The sequence below is a fragment of the Lithobates pipiens genome, unplaced genomic scaffold, assembly GCF_037356315.1.
Source record: "Lithobates pipiens isolate NorthernLeopardFrog02 unplaced genomic scaffold, aLitPip1_a1.2 Scaffold_8, whole genome shotgun sequence".
In the NCBI taxonomy this organism is placed as follows: Eukaryota; Metazoa; Chordata; class Amphibia; order Anura; family Ranidae; genus Lithobates; species Lithobates pipiens.
In genome coordinates, this window is record NW_027507903.1 from 667,779,721 (window position 1) to 667,796,527 (window position 16,807).

General features: G+C 42.6%; 1 protein-coding gene across 1 annotated transcript in view; it reads left to right on the forward strand.

Annotated features, from left to right (window-relative positions):
- Nucleotides 1-16,198, forward strand: part of LOC143961909 (uncharacterized) — a 34,881-nt gene extending 18,683 nt beyond the window's left edge. The window contains exons 3-6 of the mRNA XM_077471243.1: nt 4,674-4,784; nt 6,185-6,239; nt 9,430-9,597; nt 15,782-16,198. Coding sequence (XP_077327369.1) covers nt 4,674-4,784; nt 6,185-6,239; nt 9,430-9,597; nt 15,782-15,930 — 483 coding nt within the window. The 3' untranslated portion in view covers nt 15,931-16,198. The remainder of the gene's footprint in view (nt 1-4,673; nt 4,785-6,184; nt 6,240-9,429; nt 9,598-15,781) is intronic.
- The last annotated feature ends 609 nt before the right edge of the window (nt 16,199-16,807 follow it).

Below are 16,807 nucleotides of genomic sequence, written 5' to 3' on the forward strand. Positions count from 1 at the left end.
ATCTTTATATCACTAGAGGGGTCAACGGCAGGAGGAAGAAAGTCCCAATTCCTCTATATAGATCTTTACATCACTAGAGGAGTCACCATCAGAAGGAAGGAGGACCCGATTCCTCTATATAGATCTTTACATCACTAGAGGGGGTCACCTTTAGGAGGAAGGAGGTCCCGATTCCTCTATATAGATCTTTATATCACTAGAGGGGTCACCAGCAGGGGGAAGGAGGTCCAGATTCCTCTATATAGATCTTTATATCACTAGAGGGATCACCGGCAGGAGGAAGAAGGTCCCAATTCCTATATATAGATCTTTATATCACTAGAGGGGTCAACGGCAGGAAGAAGAAAGTCCCGATTCCTCTATATAGATCTTTACATTACTAGAGGGGGTCACCATCAGGAGGAAGGAGGTCCCGATTCCTCTATATAGATCTTTATATCACTAGAGGGGTCACAAGCAGGAGGAAGGAGGTCCTGATTCCAGAAGGAGGTCCCAATTCCTCTATATAGATCTTGATATCACTAGAGGGATCACCGGCAGGAGGAAGAAGGTCCCAATTCCTATATATAGATCTTTATATCACTAGAGGGGTCAACGGCAGGAGGAAGAAAGTCCCAATTCCTCTATATAGATCTTTACATCACTAGAGGAGTCACCATCAGAAGGATCACAAGGGGTCACAAGCAGGAGGAAGGAGGTCCTGATTCCAGAAGGAGGTCCCAATTCCTCTATATAGATCTTGATATCACTAGAGGGATCACCAGTAAGAAGAAGGAGGTCCTGATTCCTCTATACAGATCTTCATATCACTAGAGGGGTCACCAGCAGGAGGAAGAAGCTGGAGACCAAAATGGCTCCTCCATCAACACTGCCTTTGACAAGCAATTTTTCTCTCCTGAAACCCATTAAAGCCGGCCATAGACAGTTCAAGTCTCGGCCGGTTCTGCAGGCTGTTGAGAATGGACAATGGGTCAAAAGGGACAAAGGTCAAGGGACAAAATGGCTTGATTCCCCTATCAATGTGTTGATAGGGGAATGGAGCCATTTTGCTCCATCTCTGGATGGCTTTAGGGAAGAAACATATTAGGAGAGACTGGAGGAGCCCAAAGTATTTAAACTCAAAAATAAAAATGTATTATACTGCATTCTACCATTCCTTAGGTGCGTTGATTTCCTTGTTTTGAGTTTTTGTATTTTCATCAGGCAATGTCCCTGGTTTTAACCCAGGCCGCAAGTGAAACATGTCTTCCTTTGTTCATCTCCATGGCATGTGGGCTAATGGGGTTAGTAGTAGTTTGCACAGTAGTCATTTTTTTTCTTCCAGGTCATCTTACAGGAAGCGACAAGGGCATTGTATTTCTAGTGAGATCAACAGGCCGGTATTTTCTATACCAATATTGTTCATAGTTTGAATAAGAACTATGGTAGCCAGTGACTGTAAAGATGGGTAAGCTGCAATATATAACACATTTTTGGGTTCGGTTACACTTTAACCACTTAAGGTCCGCCCTATAGCAGTTTTACTGCTAGAGGGAGGCACCTCTGCACCGGATCAAGTATATATTCGTGATAAGGCTCTTCCGGGTAGTGGGCGCGCATGCGTGCCGGCTCGCTCTTGCTGTGATTTTACACAGCAGGTGCCCAACAGTGCGTATCACAGACTTGATGTCCGCAGGCACCCACCGATCATCCAGGGGAGAGGCAGAGCGGCGATCTGACAGGAGGGAAGGCATGGGTCCTGTGTCTCCGCAAAAGCAGGAACTAGGATCTATGTCTTCCCCTAGTAATAGCCCCTCCCACAGTTTAGTAAAACACTGGCTAGGCACACAGTTAACCCTTTGATTGCCCCTGATGTTAACCCCTTCCCAGCCACTGTCATTAGTACAGTGACAGTGCATATTTTTAGCACTGATCACTGTATTTGTGTCACTGGTCCCCCCAAAAGTGTCAAAAGTGTCAGAATGTCTGCTGCAATATCGCAATCTCCCCCTACCCCTGAGGAAGAGAAAAGGAACACATAGTGAAAAGTCTCAAAACGCGTTGGGTACATATATCTGCCGCAGTGTTGTACAGCGTAGCGGAATTAATGTGACATGCATCAGTTATATGAACAAACAATATGTACAATGTGTTGCTCCAGTTTCCTGTAAACATGTATATTTAGGATTGTATTGTCTACTTTAATTTGTAAGTGCCCATATATATTTTACTATTATTATTAGAATTATATTTTTTACTATATGCCTTATATTTCATTGGCCACTCACCCTGCTTGAAAGTCCCCCTTATAGAGGAGATAACTTGTATTTCAATTTTCAATATCGCAATCTAGTCGCTGATCACCGCCGTTACTAGTATAAAATAAATAAATTAATAAAAATATCCCATAGTTTAGTATAACTTTTGCGGAAACCAATCGATATACGCTTATTGGGATTTTTTACTAAAAAATATTACATTTATGAAGATTTTTTTTTGTAGATCTGTTTTACAGCAGGAAGTTAAAAATATTGTTTTTTTTTGTTTATTTTTTTCAAAATTGCCTGTCTTTTTTTTTTGTTTATAGCGCAAAAAATTTAAAAAAACGCAGAGGTGATTATTTTACAGAAAGTGTAGTTGATGCTTGGAATAGACTTCCAGCAGAGGCAGTGAGTCAGTTAACAGTAATGCCCTGTACACACGGTCGGATTTTCCGCCCGGAAAATGTGCGATCGCATTGTGTTGTCGGAAAATCCGACTGTGTGTGGGTTCCATCTGACTTTTTCCGTCGGATTTTCCGACGCACAAAGTTTGAGAGCTGGATATAAAATTTTCCCACAACAAAATTCAATCACATAAATTCCGATCGTGTGTAGACAGTTCCAATGGACAAAGTGCCAAGCATGCTCAGAATAAATAAATGAAGAGATCTTTATAGTCCCATAGTACGTGTTCTATGTCACCGCGTTCAGAACGATCGGATTTTCCGACAAATTTGCGCGACCGTGTATATGCAACACAGGTTTCAGCCAAAATCCGTCGTAAAAAATCCGTCAGATTTTGTGGTCGGAATGTCCGACCGTGTGTACAAGGCTTTAGTGAAGGTAAAGTGTATCTGAACCTTGAAATCAAAGTTGAGGACTCGAGTGTCCTCCAGCAGTGATCTGTATTTGGAACCAAAGGCATATCATACTTCGGCATTGGCCTCTTTTTAAGCCCATCGCATTCTCTGTAATGTTCCTAAGAGTTGAAAAAGCCAGAAAATACAGCACCGTTGATCCTTGCAGTCCTCCTCTGAAGGAACCCCTTCCTGTTTGTACTGTAACTGACCATGCTAGGCAGAGGATTAGATCCGTCTGACCTATGGGATGCCATTGCGATGCTCAATATGTCTGTAGTTCCGAATTCAGATTGCTACTGGAAGATATTTCACCGGCCTCTATGGAGTGAAAGATTTTTTGGGACCTGTGACATTGGCGGTAGCCCCCCAAGTGTCTTTTCTTCCGACTCCCACCGTCAGAGCTGGGGGAAGAAAAGGGACGTGAGCAGTCACATGACCACCAACAGAAGGCAAGAAAAAACAGATTTCTAGGACCAGTTGATCTTTTTCTGCTATCATCTGCTATGAGAGTCAGTGGATCAAATATAATCCTTGAAAGCCAAAGATGATTGATTTAGCTTGTCCTGTCAAGACCTTTGATTACCAGATCAATGACTATATGACATCCTATGGTCCCATCCAGGACTGTCAACAAAGGGCAGCACCATATACTGTATTTTAAAACAGCCTGATATTATAATTGGTTGAAAAAATTATGCTTCCCAAGCTCTTATCATCCCATGCCACGTACACACGATCGGAATTCTCGTCGGAAAAATCTCTGATGGTTTTCCCGACAGAATTCCGACGGAATTCGGCTCAAGCTGTCTTGCCTACACGTGATCACATCAAATTCCGATCGTTTATAACGCGGTAATGTACAACACGTATGACGTGACTAGAAAAAGGAAGTTCAATATCCAGTAGCCAATAGCTTCTGTCTCATAGTTGAATCTGAGCATGCGTGATTTTTGACATGTCGGAATTGCATACACACGATCGGAATTACCGATAGAAAGTTCTTCCGTCGAGAAAATTGAGAACATGCTATCAATTTTTGGCTGTCGGAAATTCGGACAGCTAAATTCCGATGGAGCATACACATGGTCATAGTTACAGAGGCGTAGATAAGGGGGGAGTCAAGGGGGACCAACCACCCCCCCCCCCCCCCTCCGAGCATCCATCAACTTTGCAGAAGCTAGGCTAGTGTAGACTTTCAGCTGTGAGAGTCCTTCAGAGGGGATGTCAAGAGGGAGGGACTTTTGTGAGAGTTTAAGCTTGACATTTACTGAGGAGGTAAGGGGGGCGGCAGCGGCCCCATGGCCCACTGCCTCATCAGTATGTTATGTCACCTGGGTACCCAAGGCTGAACACCCACCCACAGGGAAAAAAAATGATCTACGCCCATGCATAGTTATAGTTATCATACTTATCATAGTCATAGCTGTAGGAAGGGTCCTACCAAATACTAAAACATTCCATAAATAGACATCACAATTTTGCTGAATGTATGTGCCAGTCTTGAGTTTCAGGATAGATACATAAGTCAGTTAGGTTAACTTGCACTGATCCCTGTGTTTCTTCTCTTCTTCAGTACACCATCCCATCACCTCCGACCACAAAGGCCAATGGGAGTTGTAGTCCTGACACAGCAGAACTGATATTGACCTTTCCAAAAGGAAGTCTTTCCCTGACATTCAAAAAGGTATGGAGGATGAAGATTGGATGGTGAGACTTTTAAATGCTTTTAACCCTTGGAGTATTGCAATAAAGATACATAAATACGAGAGTACCCATTGAACTGAGTCTATTGGGTGGTGAGTTATAACAGGTGTAACACCCTTTACCTTAGGTAGGTGCTAGAGTAAGATTTTCCTTTGTCATGCAGGTAAATTGAAGCAGGCCTAGCCAAAAACTAGGCCTGTTTGTTTTGATCTGTGGGCTGGGAGTGGCCTAGAGTAGGCTGGTGACTCACAGCTAGCTTCACCTTTTCGGTTACCTTCCTTCTGCTTCTAGAAGCCTCTAGAAGGAAGCTGGGGGAGAAGAGTGGAGCTGTCTAGGGTGTTCTAAGGAGCTCTGACCAATCCCCAACCTGGATTGGCAGGGGGGAGGCCTTCTTAAATACCTAGAGTCAGCCCAGCTGGGGAGGTGTTGTTTGGGTGGAAGAACTGGAAATGAAGTATTAGTTTATCTGGGCCTTTGAGGAAGCTCCCCAGTCTGAGGGAGGTGACCTTGAGCCAGGGTCTAGGAGCTGAACAGGAACCCACACACAACTTAAGGAGGTCCTGAACAGGAGCAGGAGAGGACAGTGGGAAAGACTGCGGGGCAAGTCTACAGGAGGGATCCACCAGGTGTTGGTGAGTGACACACATCCAGGGACACTGGGGAGGCATGTCGGAGCAGATTGGGAGGATGCAATCTGAGATGGATGTAGAGCCATTAAGGTTTCATGGGCAGTAAAAGTAGGCAGTGGCGGCCAGGAGAACTGTTGGAGTCTAAAGAGGACTGACTGGGAGCAGAAGTCCACCAACGAGGGCATCTAGCATCAGAACTTTAATTTGCTACACAATAGTGGCCCTTGGTCCCTGCCTGTAATAAGGCACTTCTGCTAAGGTCTGGCTGAAACCAATGCCAGGCCTAACCATGTTCTAGCTGTGCCTGAAGAACTGTGCTGGAGGGAGAAGGAGAGATAGTCTGCAGTAAGTGCTGTGCAGAAGGAGAATACCTGAATTGTCCCATACCATGCAAGAATCTTTTTTTTCCTGGGCATCCTATGAATTCCTTAACCCCATCCAAGTTCTAATCCCTCAAAAAAACAAAAAATAGAAAAAAAACCCAAAGCTGATGGACTTGTTCATTGTCTTGGAATATGTGGAAGTGAATGCCAGGTTGAAAGGTGGGCCACATCACTCAGCAGGGGGTACCGCTACATTGGTATATGGGAGATGGTGGTGAGGAGTCACAGGCTATCCAGCAGGTAGCCTGTTGTAGCTATCACGGAAAGCATTTTCTAATAAGAGAGCGGCTATCAGAAAGGATAAGATAGACAGTTTGGTGTTTTGTAAAAATTATATTTATGGAATATTTTTCACTCTTTTTTTGAAGGACAAGAAGAAAAGTTCGTTTTATTTGGAGGTCATCAATGTTACCGTTCATGAAGGTAATACACCAAAAACAACTTCAAACTTCTAGAATACAATAGCAACAAAATCAAACCTTGGTTAGCGCTGTATGCAAATGTGTTATTTTAAAGGTCACACCTTCCAAAACTGACATTTTAATGAATGGGAAATGCTGGAAAGTTGGCCTCTTTTCATGGTTTCTTCTATTTTTGGGGGGACTTTGTTGGTGAGATCTCTGTGCTGAGCCCCTGACTCTGCTAGGGCTATTATGAGGAGCTCTCACCATCCTTTCTAGTTTTTTATATATATTTTTTTTATTTGACATTACCTACAATAGAAGAGGAGAAGCTAGAACACACAACATAGCACAAGGAACACCCAGAACTCCCAGAAGGACAGAAGAGGAGTTGAGAAATATGGGAGGGAGATCTTGCCACTAGAGGGTCTAAGCCCTTGTACACACGGTCGGAGATTCCGACAACCAAATCCGTTGGAGTAATTCCGACGGATTAATTCCAGAAGAGGTCCGGAAGTGATGTTGCATACACACAGTCGGACTAAGTTGTCAGAAAATCCGATTGTACATAACGTGATGATGGTATTTAGTTACAACGGGACTACGTTCAGGCTAGTAGCCAATAGCTTTGGTCTAGGAATTTGATCTGAGCATGCCTGGCACTTTGTCCGTCGGAGTAGGCTACACATGATCAGAGTATGTCCGATCGGAGCATTTTGTCGGAAAATTTTACCGGCAAGTTGGAAAAGTTGGTCCGTTGGATATTCCGACGGAAACAGTCCGATGCAGACCACACACAGTCGGAATATCTGACAAAACGGTCCGATAGGACACATTCCGTCGGAATCTCTGACCGCGTGTACAAGGGCCAAGACATATAAGAAGCCAGATGATAACTTTTCCCACCAGGCTCCGTCTGTATCATTTTTGGGTGAACTGACCATTTAAGCTCAGCACTGTATACTTCTGTACTTGTTCTAGTTATACTCAGTATTGTATATTCTCTTAACACCTGGAGTAATTTTCACAGTTGTTGACTTGTATAGCTTCCCCTAGCTAATTCCAATAATTGCTGCACAACTACAGATTTTACCCTTGTGCAGCACTGGTTCATTGCGTACCCATCCTAACCCTTGCTCGCCATTATATCCTTGGGGTTGATTTACTAAAGCTAGAGAGTGAAAAATCTGGTGCAGCTTTTTGTCAAAACTTAACTGAACAAGCTGAAGTTAGAAGCTAATTGGCTTCCATGTACAGCTGCACCAGATTGTGCAGCCTAGAGTTTTAGTAAATCAACCCCCTTGTGTCCTAGTAGTTTCTGCTCTACACTGTATAGTTGTGGCCCATTATCACCTATGACCATCTTTGTATGCTGGACCTGGTTACAACCAGTACTCACTCAAGACCAATGTTTCTCAACTCCAGTCCTCAAGGCGCCCAAACAGGTCATGTTTTCAGGAGTTCCCTCAGATGAAACGGCTGTGGTAATTGCTAAGGAAGCTAAACTGATCAAATCACCTGTGCAAAATAATGGTGATCCTAAAAACATGACCTGTTGGGGTGCCTTGAGGACTGGAGTTGAGAACAACCATATTTACAGACTGTCCTGGACCACCTCCTGTCCCTGGGAGCAGTGGTTCTGGTCTCCAGTGTTTCTGGAGGACTGGAGTTGAGAACAACCATATTTACAGACTGTCCTGGACCACCTCCTGTCCCAGGGAGCAGTGGTTCTGGTCTTCAGTGTTCACTCTAGACCAGTCTTCCTCAACTCCAGTCCTCAAGGTGCCCCAACAGGTCATGTTTTTAGGATTTCCCTCAGATGAAACGGCTGTGGTAATTGCTAAGGCAGCGAAACTGATTAAATCACCTGTGCAAAATAATGGAAATCCTGAAAAACATGATTAGTTGGGGCGCCTTGAGGACTGGAGTTGAGAACAACCATATTTACAGACTGTCCTGGACCACCTCCTGTCCCAGGGAGCAGTGGTTCTGGTCTCCAGTCTTTCTGGAGGACTGGAGTTGAGAAACACTGCTCTAGATAAAGCAAACCCCTTAGCCCAACAATATTGTATCCAGTCTTTCTCTAGTTTTACTAGTCCTTGTGTTTGGCTTCTAGTGTAATGACCCTTCTTTTCAATGCAGGCTGGATTACGACTCGTTTCCTTGTTGCCCTACTTGTGTTTTATTATTAATAATATTATATAGGATTTATATATAAGAGGAGTCAGTAAAATTACCACAAACATCGAGACATGAGGGTTAGGAGGGCCCTGACAATGAGAGCTAACAATCTAAAAGCGACAGATTAGTTATACAGGAAGGTGTTAACTGTTTGGAGTTAAGTTGATGGAGAAGGTAAAACTTCAGTTGCTAGGTAGAGGTGGGATAGGTTTCTCTGAGCTTTCAGGGATTGTCCAAAGGTGGACAGAGTGGGAGATAGCCGGACAGATTGGAGTAGGGCGTTCCAGAGGAGGGAAAAGGTTCTGGAGAAGTCCTGGAGGCAAGCATGGGAGAAAGTGAAGAAGGACATAGGGAGCAGGGGGTCCTGTGAGGAGCAAAGAAAATTTGAGTGATATTCTGAGATAAGGTTAGTGATGTAGCTTGGGACAGGGTTATTGATGCCTTTGTATGTTGTTAGTGGTTTGAATTTTATTTGTTGGGTGATTGGAAGCCAGTGGAGGGACTGGCAAAGAGGCGTAATGGACAATGAGCGGTTGGTAAGGTGGGTGAGTCTGGTAGTGGCATTCATGAGAGACTGAAGGGGACATGCCTGTGTAGAGATATTCCAATGTAGAAGGAGTTGCAATAGACAAAAAGGGCCTGAATTAGTTGCTTGGTGGTATCATTGGCTAAGAAGGGGCATTTATTTTTTTGGAAATGTTAGAGGTCAAAGTGGCAAGATGTTGACAATGATTGGATGTGGGGTCGGAAGGAGAGGTCAGAGTCTAGGATTACACCTAGCATTATGGGAGGGACTGATAGTTGTGTTATTGATCTTGATGGAAAGGTCTAGTGGGTTGTGATATGGGTGATGGCCACTGTACTTTCTTTATATCAGTCTAGGCAGGTATACAGTAGTACTGTTCACTTTGTATACTAGTTTTTATCCATGTCCAACCTCGGTTCCTTGGATACCAGCCCCCAACATCATTTGCCTTACTGACCTCTGCAGTCATACTTAGACATACGCTCTCTTTTTTTTTCCTTCACAGGGAGGACCTCTAAAGGAGCGAATGTATCTCTAAATGGGATGGTTACCCCACTTGGGCATTCTTTTACCTGTAAAGAGGTGGACTTGGAGGTTTCTTCCAGTGTGAAACTTGCATTAAAGGATGTCAAGGCTCAGGCCTTTGAACTGAAAGGTGGAAATTTCGGACCAGGTAAGTTTTGCTGGGAAGATAATATTGATAAGTGTGTTATCTGCATGTTTAGCTAATGACCAAACCCTCCAGAGGAAACTTGTTCTAAGAGAACAACATGGTCTACAACTTCTGACCTCTCCTCTTAAAAAATACTGTTTGCCTGGCTGGCCCTTGTACTACACAGTAGGTTGATCTAATATTGAACTGTCAGATTGTAATGTGTGTGGTGAGCTTTAAGTGCTGTCTGAGGACACAGAGTGGATTTTCTCTTAGGCACTGTCCCAGTACACTGAGTAGATTTTCCCTTAGGCACTGTCCCAGTACACTGAGTAGATTTTCTCTTTGGTGCTGTCCCAGTACATTGAGTGGATTTTCTTAGGCACTGTCCCAGTACAATGAATAGATTCTCTCTTATGCTCTGTCCCAGTACAATGAGTAGATTCTCTCTTAGGCACTGTCCCAGTACATTGGTAGATTCTCTCTTAGGTGCTGTCCCAGTACACTGAGTAGATTTTCTCTTAGGCACTGTCCCAGTACAATGAGTAGATTCTCTTAGGCACTGTCCCAGTACAATGAGTAGATTTTCTTAGGCACTGTCCCAGTACACTGAGTAGATTTTCTCTTAGGCACTGTCCCAGTACAATGAGTAGATTCTCTTAGGCACTGTCCCAGTACAATGAGTAGATTCTCTTAGGCACTGTCCCAGTACAATGAGTAGATTTTCTTAGGCACTGTCCCAGTACACTGAGTAGATTTTCTTAGGCACTGTCCCAGTACACTGAGTAAATTTTCTCTTAGGCACTGTCCCAGTACACTGAGTAGATTTTCTTAGGCACTGTCCCAGTACACTGAGTAGATTTTCTTAGACACTGTCCCAGTACACTGAGTAGATGTTCTTAGGCACTGTCCCAGTACACTGAGTAGATTTTCTTAGGCACTGTCCCAGTACACTGAGTAGATTTTCTTAGGCACTGTCCCAGTACACTGAGTAGATTTTCTTAGATACTGTCCCAGTACACTGAGTAGATGTTCTTAGGCACTGTCCCAGTACACTGAGTAGATTTTCTTAGGCACTGTCCCAGTACACTGAGTATATTTTCCCTTAGGCACTGTCCCAGTACACTGAGTAGATTTTCTTGGACACTGTCCCAGTACACTGAGTAGATTTTCTTAGGCACTGTCCCAGTACACTGAGTAGATTTTCTGTTATGCGCTGTCCCAGTACATTGAGTAGATTTTCTCTTATGTGCTGTCCCAGTACACTGAGTAGATTCTCTCTTAGGCACCATCCCAGTACATTGAGTAGATTTTCTCTTATGTGCTGTCCCAGTACACTGAGTAGATTCTCTCTTAGGCACCGTCCCAGTACACTGAGTAGATTCTCTCTTAGGCACCGTCCCAGTACACTGAGTAGATTCTCTCTTAGGTGCTGCCCCAGTACACTGAGTAGATTTTCTTAGGCACTGTCCTATTGCACTCATTCGATTTTCTAGTGCTTTGAGTAGGACATTTTAGTGTATGGCCAGCTTTAAAGTGAAATAGTGGCAGTGGAAATTTGCTTTCCCAAATTCCAGGGTTGCTGTGACCAGACCTCACTGTCCTCCAAAGAATGACTGTTATTCTTAAAGAGACTTTGTCACCATCAAAAAACAAAAAAATGGGTAAAGACATAGGAAAATCAAGCATATTGAATGCTTACTAAATTTTTTCCTTTCCATGTAAGATGTTTTATTCATTTGCAATATGCCTTGGTAGAAAATGTGACTACTCCAGGAAGAGTCAATTCTCAAGCACATCCCCCACCCTCCTTGCATGTCATAGCCCTCTCCATTTCTGCAAGTGTCTAATTCAGTGATTCTCAATTTAAAGTTCCTCCAAAAGTTGCTAGGGGTTCCTTCAGCATTGGGCAATTTCTGCATCTCAGAAGAAGTTCCCACTGACACCACTGACCTTTTTAGCTCTCTGTAAGGAGGTAATTCTTCCCAATGACCACAAGTGTAAGGACCATTCTTCCCACTGACCATCACACTAATGTATCATAAGTTGTAGATTTCTCATTTTTAGCAGGGGTTCTCCGAGACCAGAGAACTATTTCAAGGGTTCCTCTGTGGTGTTGAGAAAGGCTGGTCTAATTACTGTCTATCTTAGCCCAGTTCCTCTGCCCCCCCCCCCCCCCCCCTCACTTCCCTACATAACCTTTTATGCAGCTGCTAAGGGAGAAGCAAAGAGGGAACTAGAGTGTCACTCGAGTAACCGCCCTGAGTCTGCCGGGGCTGCTGATATCACATCCAAGATGGCGGCACCCAGCAGGGTCTCAGGGCTTATGGATGTCCATACAAAGGCGGATTTACAGGTAAATCACATGAATATGTTAAATGCACATAGAATATTATGGAAAGATTTTGATGAATTATCTGGTGATGGGGTCTCTTTAAGGTGTATGAAGACTGCCAAATTCTGTCCTGTAAATTTACTCTTTTATGTTGGGCCATCTGTTTGTTGTGAGGTTGTTTCTCTCCAATGCACAAGTCTTTACATCCTTCACTACACTAAACTGCATATACCAAGTTACTTCGCTTGTGTTTGATCTTTGGGATGCACCAGCTTCTCAGTGTATTGCTTGGCTACAAAGACAAGACTTCGTTCAGGGATATAAAGCCTATTTGAATTTAATTTAAATGTGAAAGAGAGAGGGAACAACCTGCACTACTGCTCACAATGGTTTGTAATTTGAATAGTTCTTTCTTCTCACCACACATTTCCTCTCCTACCTATAGAAAAGGGAACTAGCATATTCTCAATGGACCATGGTCACCAACACGGTGTGATTCCGTTGCTATTTATGGACCAGAGGTAGATTATGCATTGCTCACTTCTCTAGTGAAAGCTAAAGATCTAAATAGAGGTATCAAGACCTCCTTCCACCTGCTGGTGGTCCCTTTAGTGATATAAAGATATATATATATATATATATATATATATATATATATATATATATATATATAGAGGAATCAAGACCTCCTTCCTCCAGATGGTGATCCCTCTAGTGATATAAAGATCTATATAGAGGAATCAGGACCTCCTTATTCATGCTGGTGACCTCTCTAGTGATATAAAGATCTATATAGAGGAATCAGGACCTCCTTCTTCCCGCTGGTGACCCCTCTAGTGATATAAAGAACTATATAGAGCAATCAGGACCTCCTCCTTCATGCTGGTGATCCCTCTAGTGATATCAAGATCTTTATAGAGGAATCAGGAACTCCTTCCTCCTGCTGGTGATCCCTCTAGTGATATAAAGATCTATATAGAGGAATCAGAACCTCCTTCTTCATGCTGGTGACCCCTCTAGTGATATCAAGATCTATATAGAGGAATTATGACCTCCTTCCTCCTGCTGGTGACCCCTCTAGTGATATAAAGATCTATATAGAGGAATCAGAACCTCCTTCTTCATGCTGGTGACCCCTCTAGTGATATCAAGATCTATATAGAGGAATCAGGACCTCCTTACTCCTGCTGGTGATCCCTCTAGTGATATAAAGATCTATATAGAGGAATCAGGACCTTCTTCCTGCTGCTGGTGATCCCTCTAGTGATATAAAGATCTATATAGAGGAATCCGGACCTCCTTCTTCATGCTGGTGACCTCTCTAGTGATATAAAGATCTATATAGAGGAATCAGGACCTCCTTACTCCTGCTGGTGATCCCTCTAGTGATATAAAGATCTATATAGAGGAATCAGGACCTTCTTCCTGCTGCTGGTGATCCCTCTAGTGATATAAAGATCTATATAGAGGAATCCGGACCTCCTTCTTCATGCTGGTGACCCCTCTAGTGATATAAAGATCTATATAGAGGAATCAGGACCTCCTTCCTCCCACTGGTGATCCCTCTAGTGATATAAAGATCTATATAGAGGAATCAGGACCTCCTTCTTCCCGCTGGTGACGCCTCTAGTGATATAAAGAACTATATAGAGCAATCAGGACCTCCTCCTTCATGCTGGTGATCCCTCTTGTGATATCAAGATCTTTATAGAGGAATCAGGAACTCCTTCCTCCTGCTGGTGATCTCTCTAGTGATATAAAGATCTATATAGAGGAATCAGAACCTCCTTCTTCATGCTGGTGACCCCTCTAGTGATATCAAGATCTATATAGAGGAATCAGGACCTCCTTACTCCTGCTGGTGATCCCTCTAGTGATATAAAGATCTATATAGAGGAAACGGGATGTCCTTTCTGCTGGTGACCCCTCTAGGGAAAGCTCTATGAAGTGAGGGGAAATCCCCTCTTGGACAGCTGTCACCTGAACAGGTGTCCCTATTGGAAGTTTCCCCTCTTCTCTTGTTGTGGTATATACTAAATGAGTTTAATTAAATTGAAATAGAAAATGCCATTTTTCATTCACCCATATTACTCAGAACTGCCAATTTTGCAATATGTACAGTGGGGAGAATTATTATTTAATCCCCTGCAGATTTTGTAAGTTTGCCCACTTACAAAGAAATTAAGGATCTATCATTTTTATCATAGATGTATTTTCAATGATAGAGACACAATTAGACATGTGCAAAAGGAAAAAAATGTGTTTAGTTTTAATTTGTTAATTAATTAATTTTGTTTAGTTATATTCGTTAAATTTGTGCTTTGGGGGGGGACCCCAAAACACCCTCCCATGTTGGGGGGGATGTAGCCTGGTATGGTTCAGGAGGGGGCCTGCCAGGTTGCGTGCTCGGATAAGGGTCTGGTATCGATTTTGGAGAGGACCCCCACTCAATTTTTTTAAAATTTTTGACTCGGGTTCCCTTTAAAATCCATGCCAGAACTGAAGGGCCTGGTATGGATTTTGGGGGGACTCCCACGCATTTTTTTTTAAATTTTGGTCCAGGGTTCTCCTTAATATTCACAGCAGGCCCAAAGGGCCTAGTAATGGACTGGGGAGGACCCCATGCTCTTTTTTTTCCAATGATTTTTTATCTATATTGTCGAGACCTGACAATTCATTACAGCCGCAAGCAGTTTTAAATTACATTTTTTCCTTTAGAAATGTAATTTTGCTGTGGTATTGTTCTAAACATGGGAAAGATGTGCTAATTTACAAGCAGACCAAGGACACCCCTCAGACACGATATTTAAAGGAATATTTCATTTTTATTGTTTTCACTTTAAGCATTATTAAAATCACTGCTCCCGAAAAAGCGTCAGTTTTTTTTTGCATTGATACATGTCACCTGGGGAGGACCCGGGTCCCCAAACACAATATCTTGCATATAAGCCTTTAAAATTAGCACTTTTGATTTTTTCATGTTTGTGTCCCATAGGCATGCGCACAAATTTTTTGGGCTGTTCGCAAGTTTTGGTGCGAATCGAACCGGGGGGGGGGGGGTTGTTTGTGTAATGCGTACACACGACCAGACTTTCCGGCACACTAGGTCCGACGGTCTTCCAGACTGACTTTTCAGCGGAGTTCCGACAGACTTTCCGAACGAACGGACTTGGCCACATGCGAATGGACTAAGTCCGTTCGAAAGTCCATTCATTTTGAATGTGATGACGTACGACGGGACTAAAAAAGGAAGTTCAATGGCCAGTAGCCAATAGCTTCCCTTTGCGTCATATTTGGTCCGTCGGACTAACATACAGACGAACGGTTTTCCCGATAGGAATTTCGTCTGTCGGGCAGATTTGGTCGGATTTTTTTAATGAAAACCGATCTAATTAGCCCACACACACACGATTGGATTGTCCGACGGACTGATTCCGTCAGACCTAGTCTGCCGGAAAGTCCGGTCGTGTGTACGTGGCATTAAGCTCATCCCTACTGGTCACCAACTACAAGAAAGGTCTGACCTCTGTGCTTGTCAACAAGGGTTTCTCCACCAACTACTAAGTCATGTTTTGCTTGAGGATCAAATACTTATTTTACTCACTGCACTGCAACTTAATTTATAGCATTTGCTTTATTTTTATTTTTTCTGGATTTTTGGTTGATGTTCTGTCGCTATCATTTAAAATGCATCTATGATAAAAAATGATAGACCCTTAATTTCTCTGTAAGTGAGCAAATTTATAAAACCTGCAGGGGATCAAATCATTATTTCCACCCCCCCCCCCCCCCCCCAATGTATTATGGAGCGATGAAGAATGTTACAAAGTTGTGAAAAGATGTAACAGTACGTCTCTTTTTCCCTTGCAGAGATGAACTGCTCCTCTTCCCCCTCTCACAATAAGACGGTGCCGATCGTGGTGGGGATCGTCCTCGTGGTGCTGATCATCGCTGTGGTGGCTGCGTACGTGATTGCTCGTAAATTACGCCACAGATCTGCCGGATACCAACCTCTGTAACACCTTTTTTGGGAGGACAAACCAACATAGATCAGAGCTCCACCATTAAAAAAAAAAAAAAGAAAAAAAAAAGATAACTTTTTCTGTTATGTTTTTTTAAATTGTTTCCATTTGTGTCTTTTTTTTTACTTTTTGTATATTTTTCAACCCTTTTTTTCCAATCTCAAACGATCAACTTGCTGTTTATTTGTGAGTGATTTAGAAAAGCTGTAGGTTATTTATGTTTGTTATTTAAAATAAAGGGAAACCAATGACGATGTTCACTCATCGATGTAGTAAATTACAATTCTTGTACGATGTCTTGGGTGCATTGACTGGTTGGGCAACTTCATGGCAAATGAGGTTTAACCTTGATAAATTATAAAAAGTTCTGAATGTGGGGGGAGGGGGGGGGGTAAAAACATTCATCCATCATATCACAGGGGTCTCTAAACATTCTAAACAAGGGACCGGTTTATTGTCCTTCAGACTCTATAGGAGGGCCAGACTTTGGCCAACAGGAGTGGAAATGTTCCTAGTATTAGACATTTGCACTGACATTTTTTTTTTAATTTTCGTTTTTATTTGTTTTTTTTGCTTTTTTTGGAAATTGGAAAATTTGAGAATTCCTAAATCCGAAAATTCGAATTTTCAAATTTCCGAATTCTCGGATTTTCGGAATTCGAAAATTCAAAAATGATAAAATCCGAAAATCTGAAAGAAAGAAAATCAGTAAAATTTGAAATAATAACTAACTTTTAAATTATAGGTATTGGAATTTCTTTTCAAATTTGGCTGTATGTGAATGTAACGAATACAAATTTATCTGAATTTACGAATTATCCGAAATAATGAATGCCGCGTCTAAACAAATGGAATGAAACAAATTAATAATAAC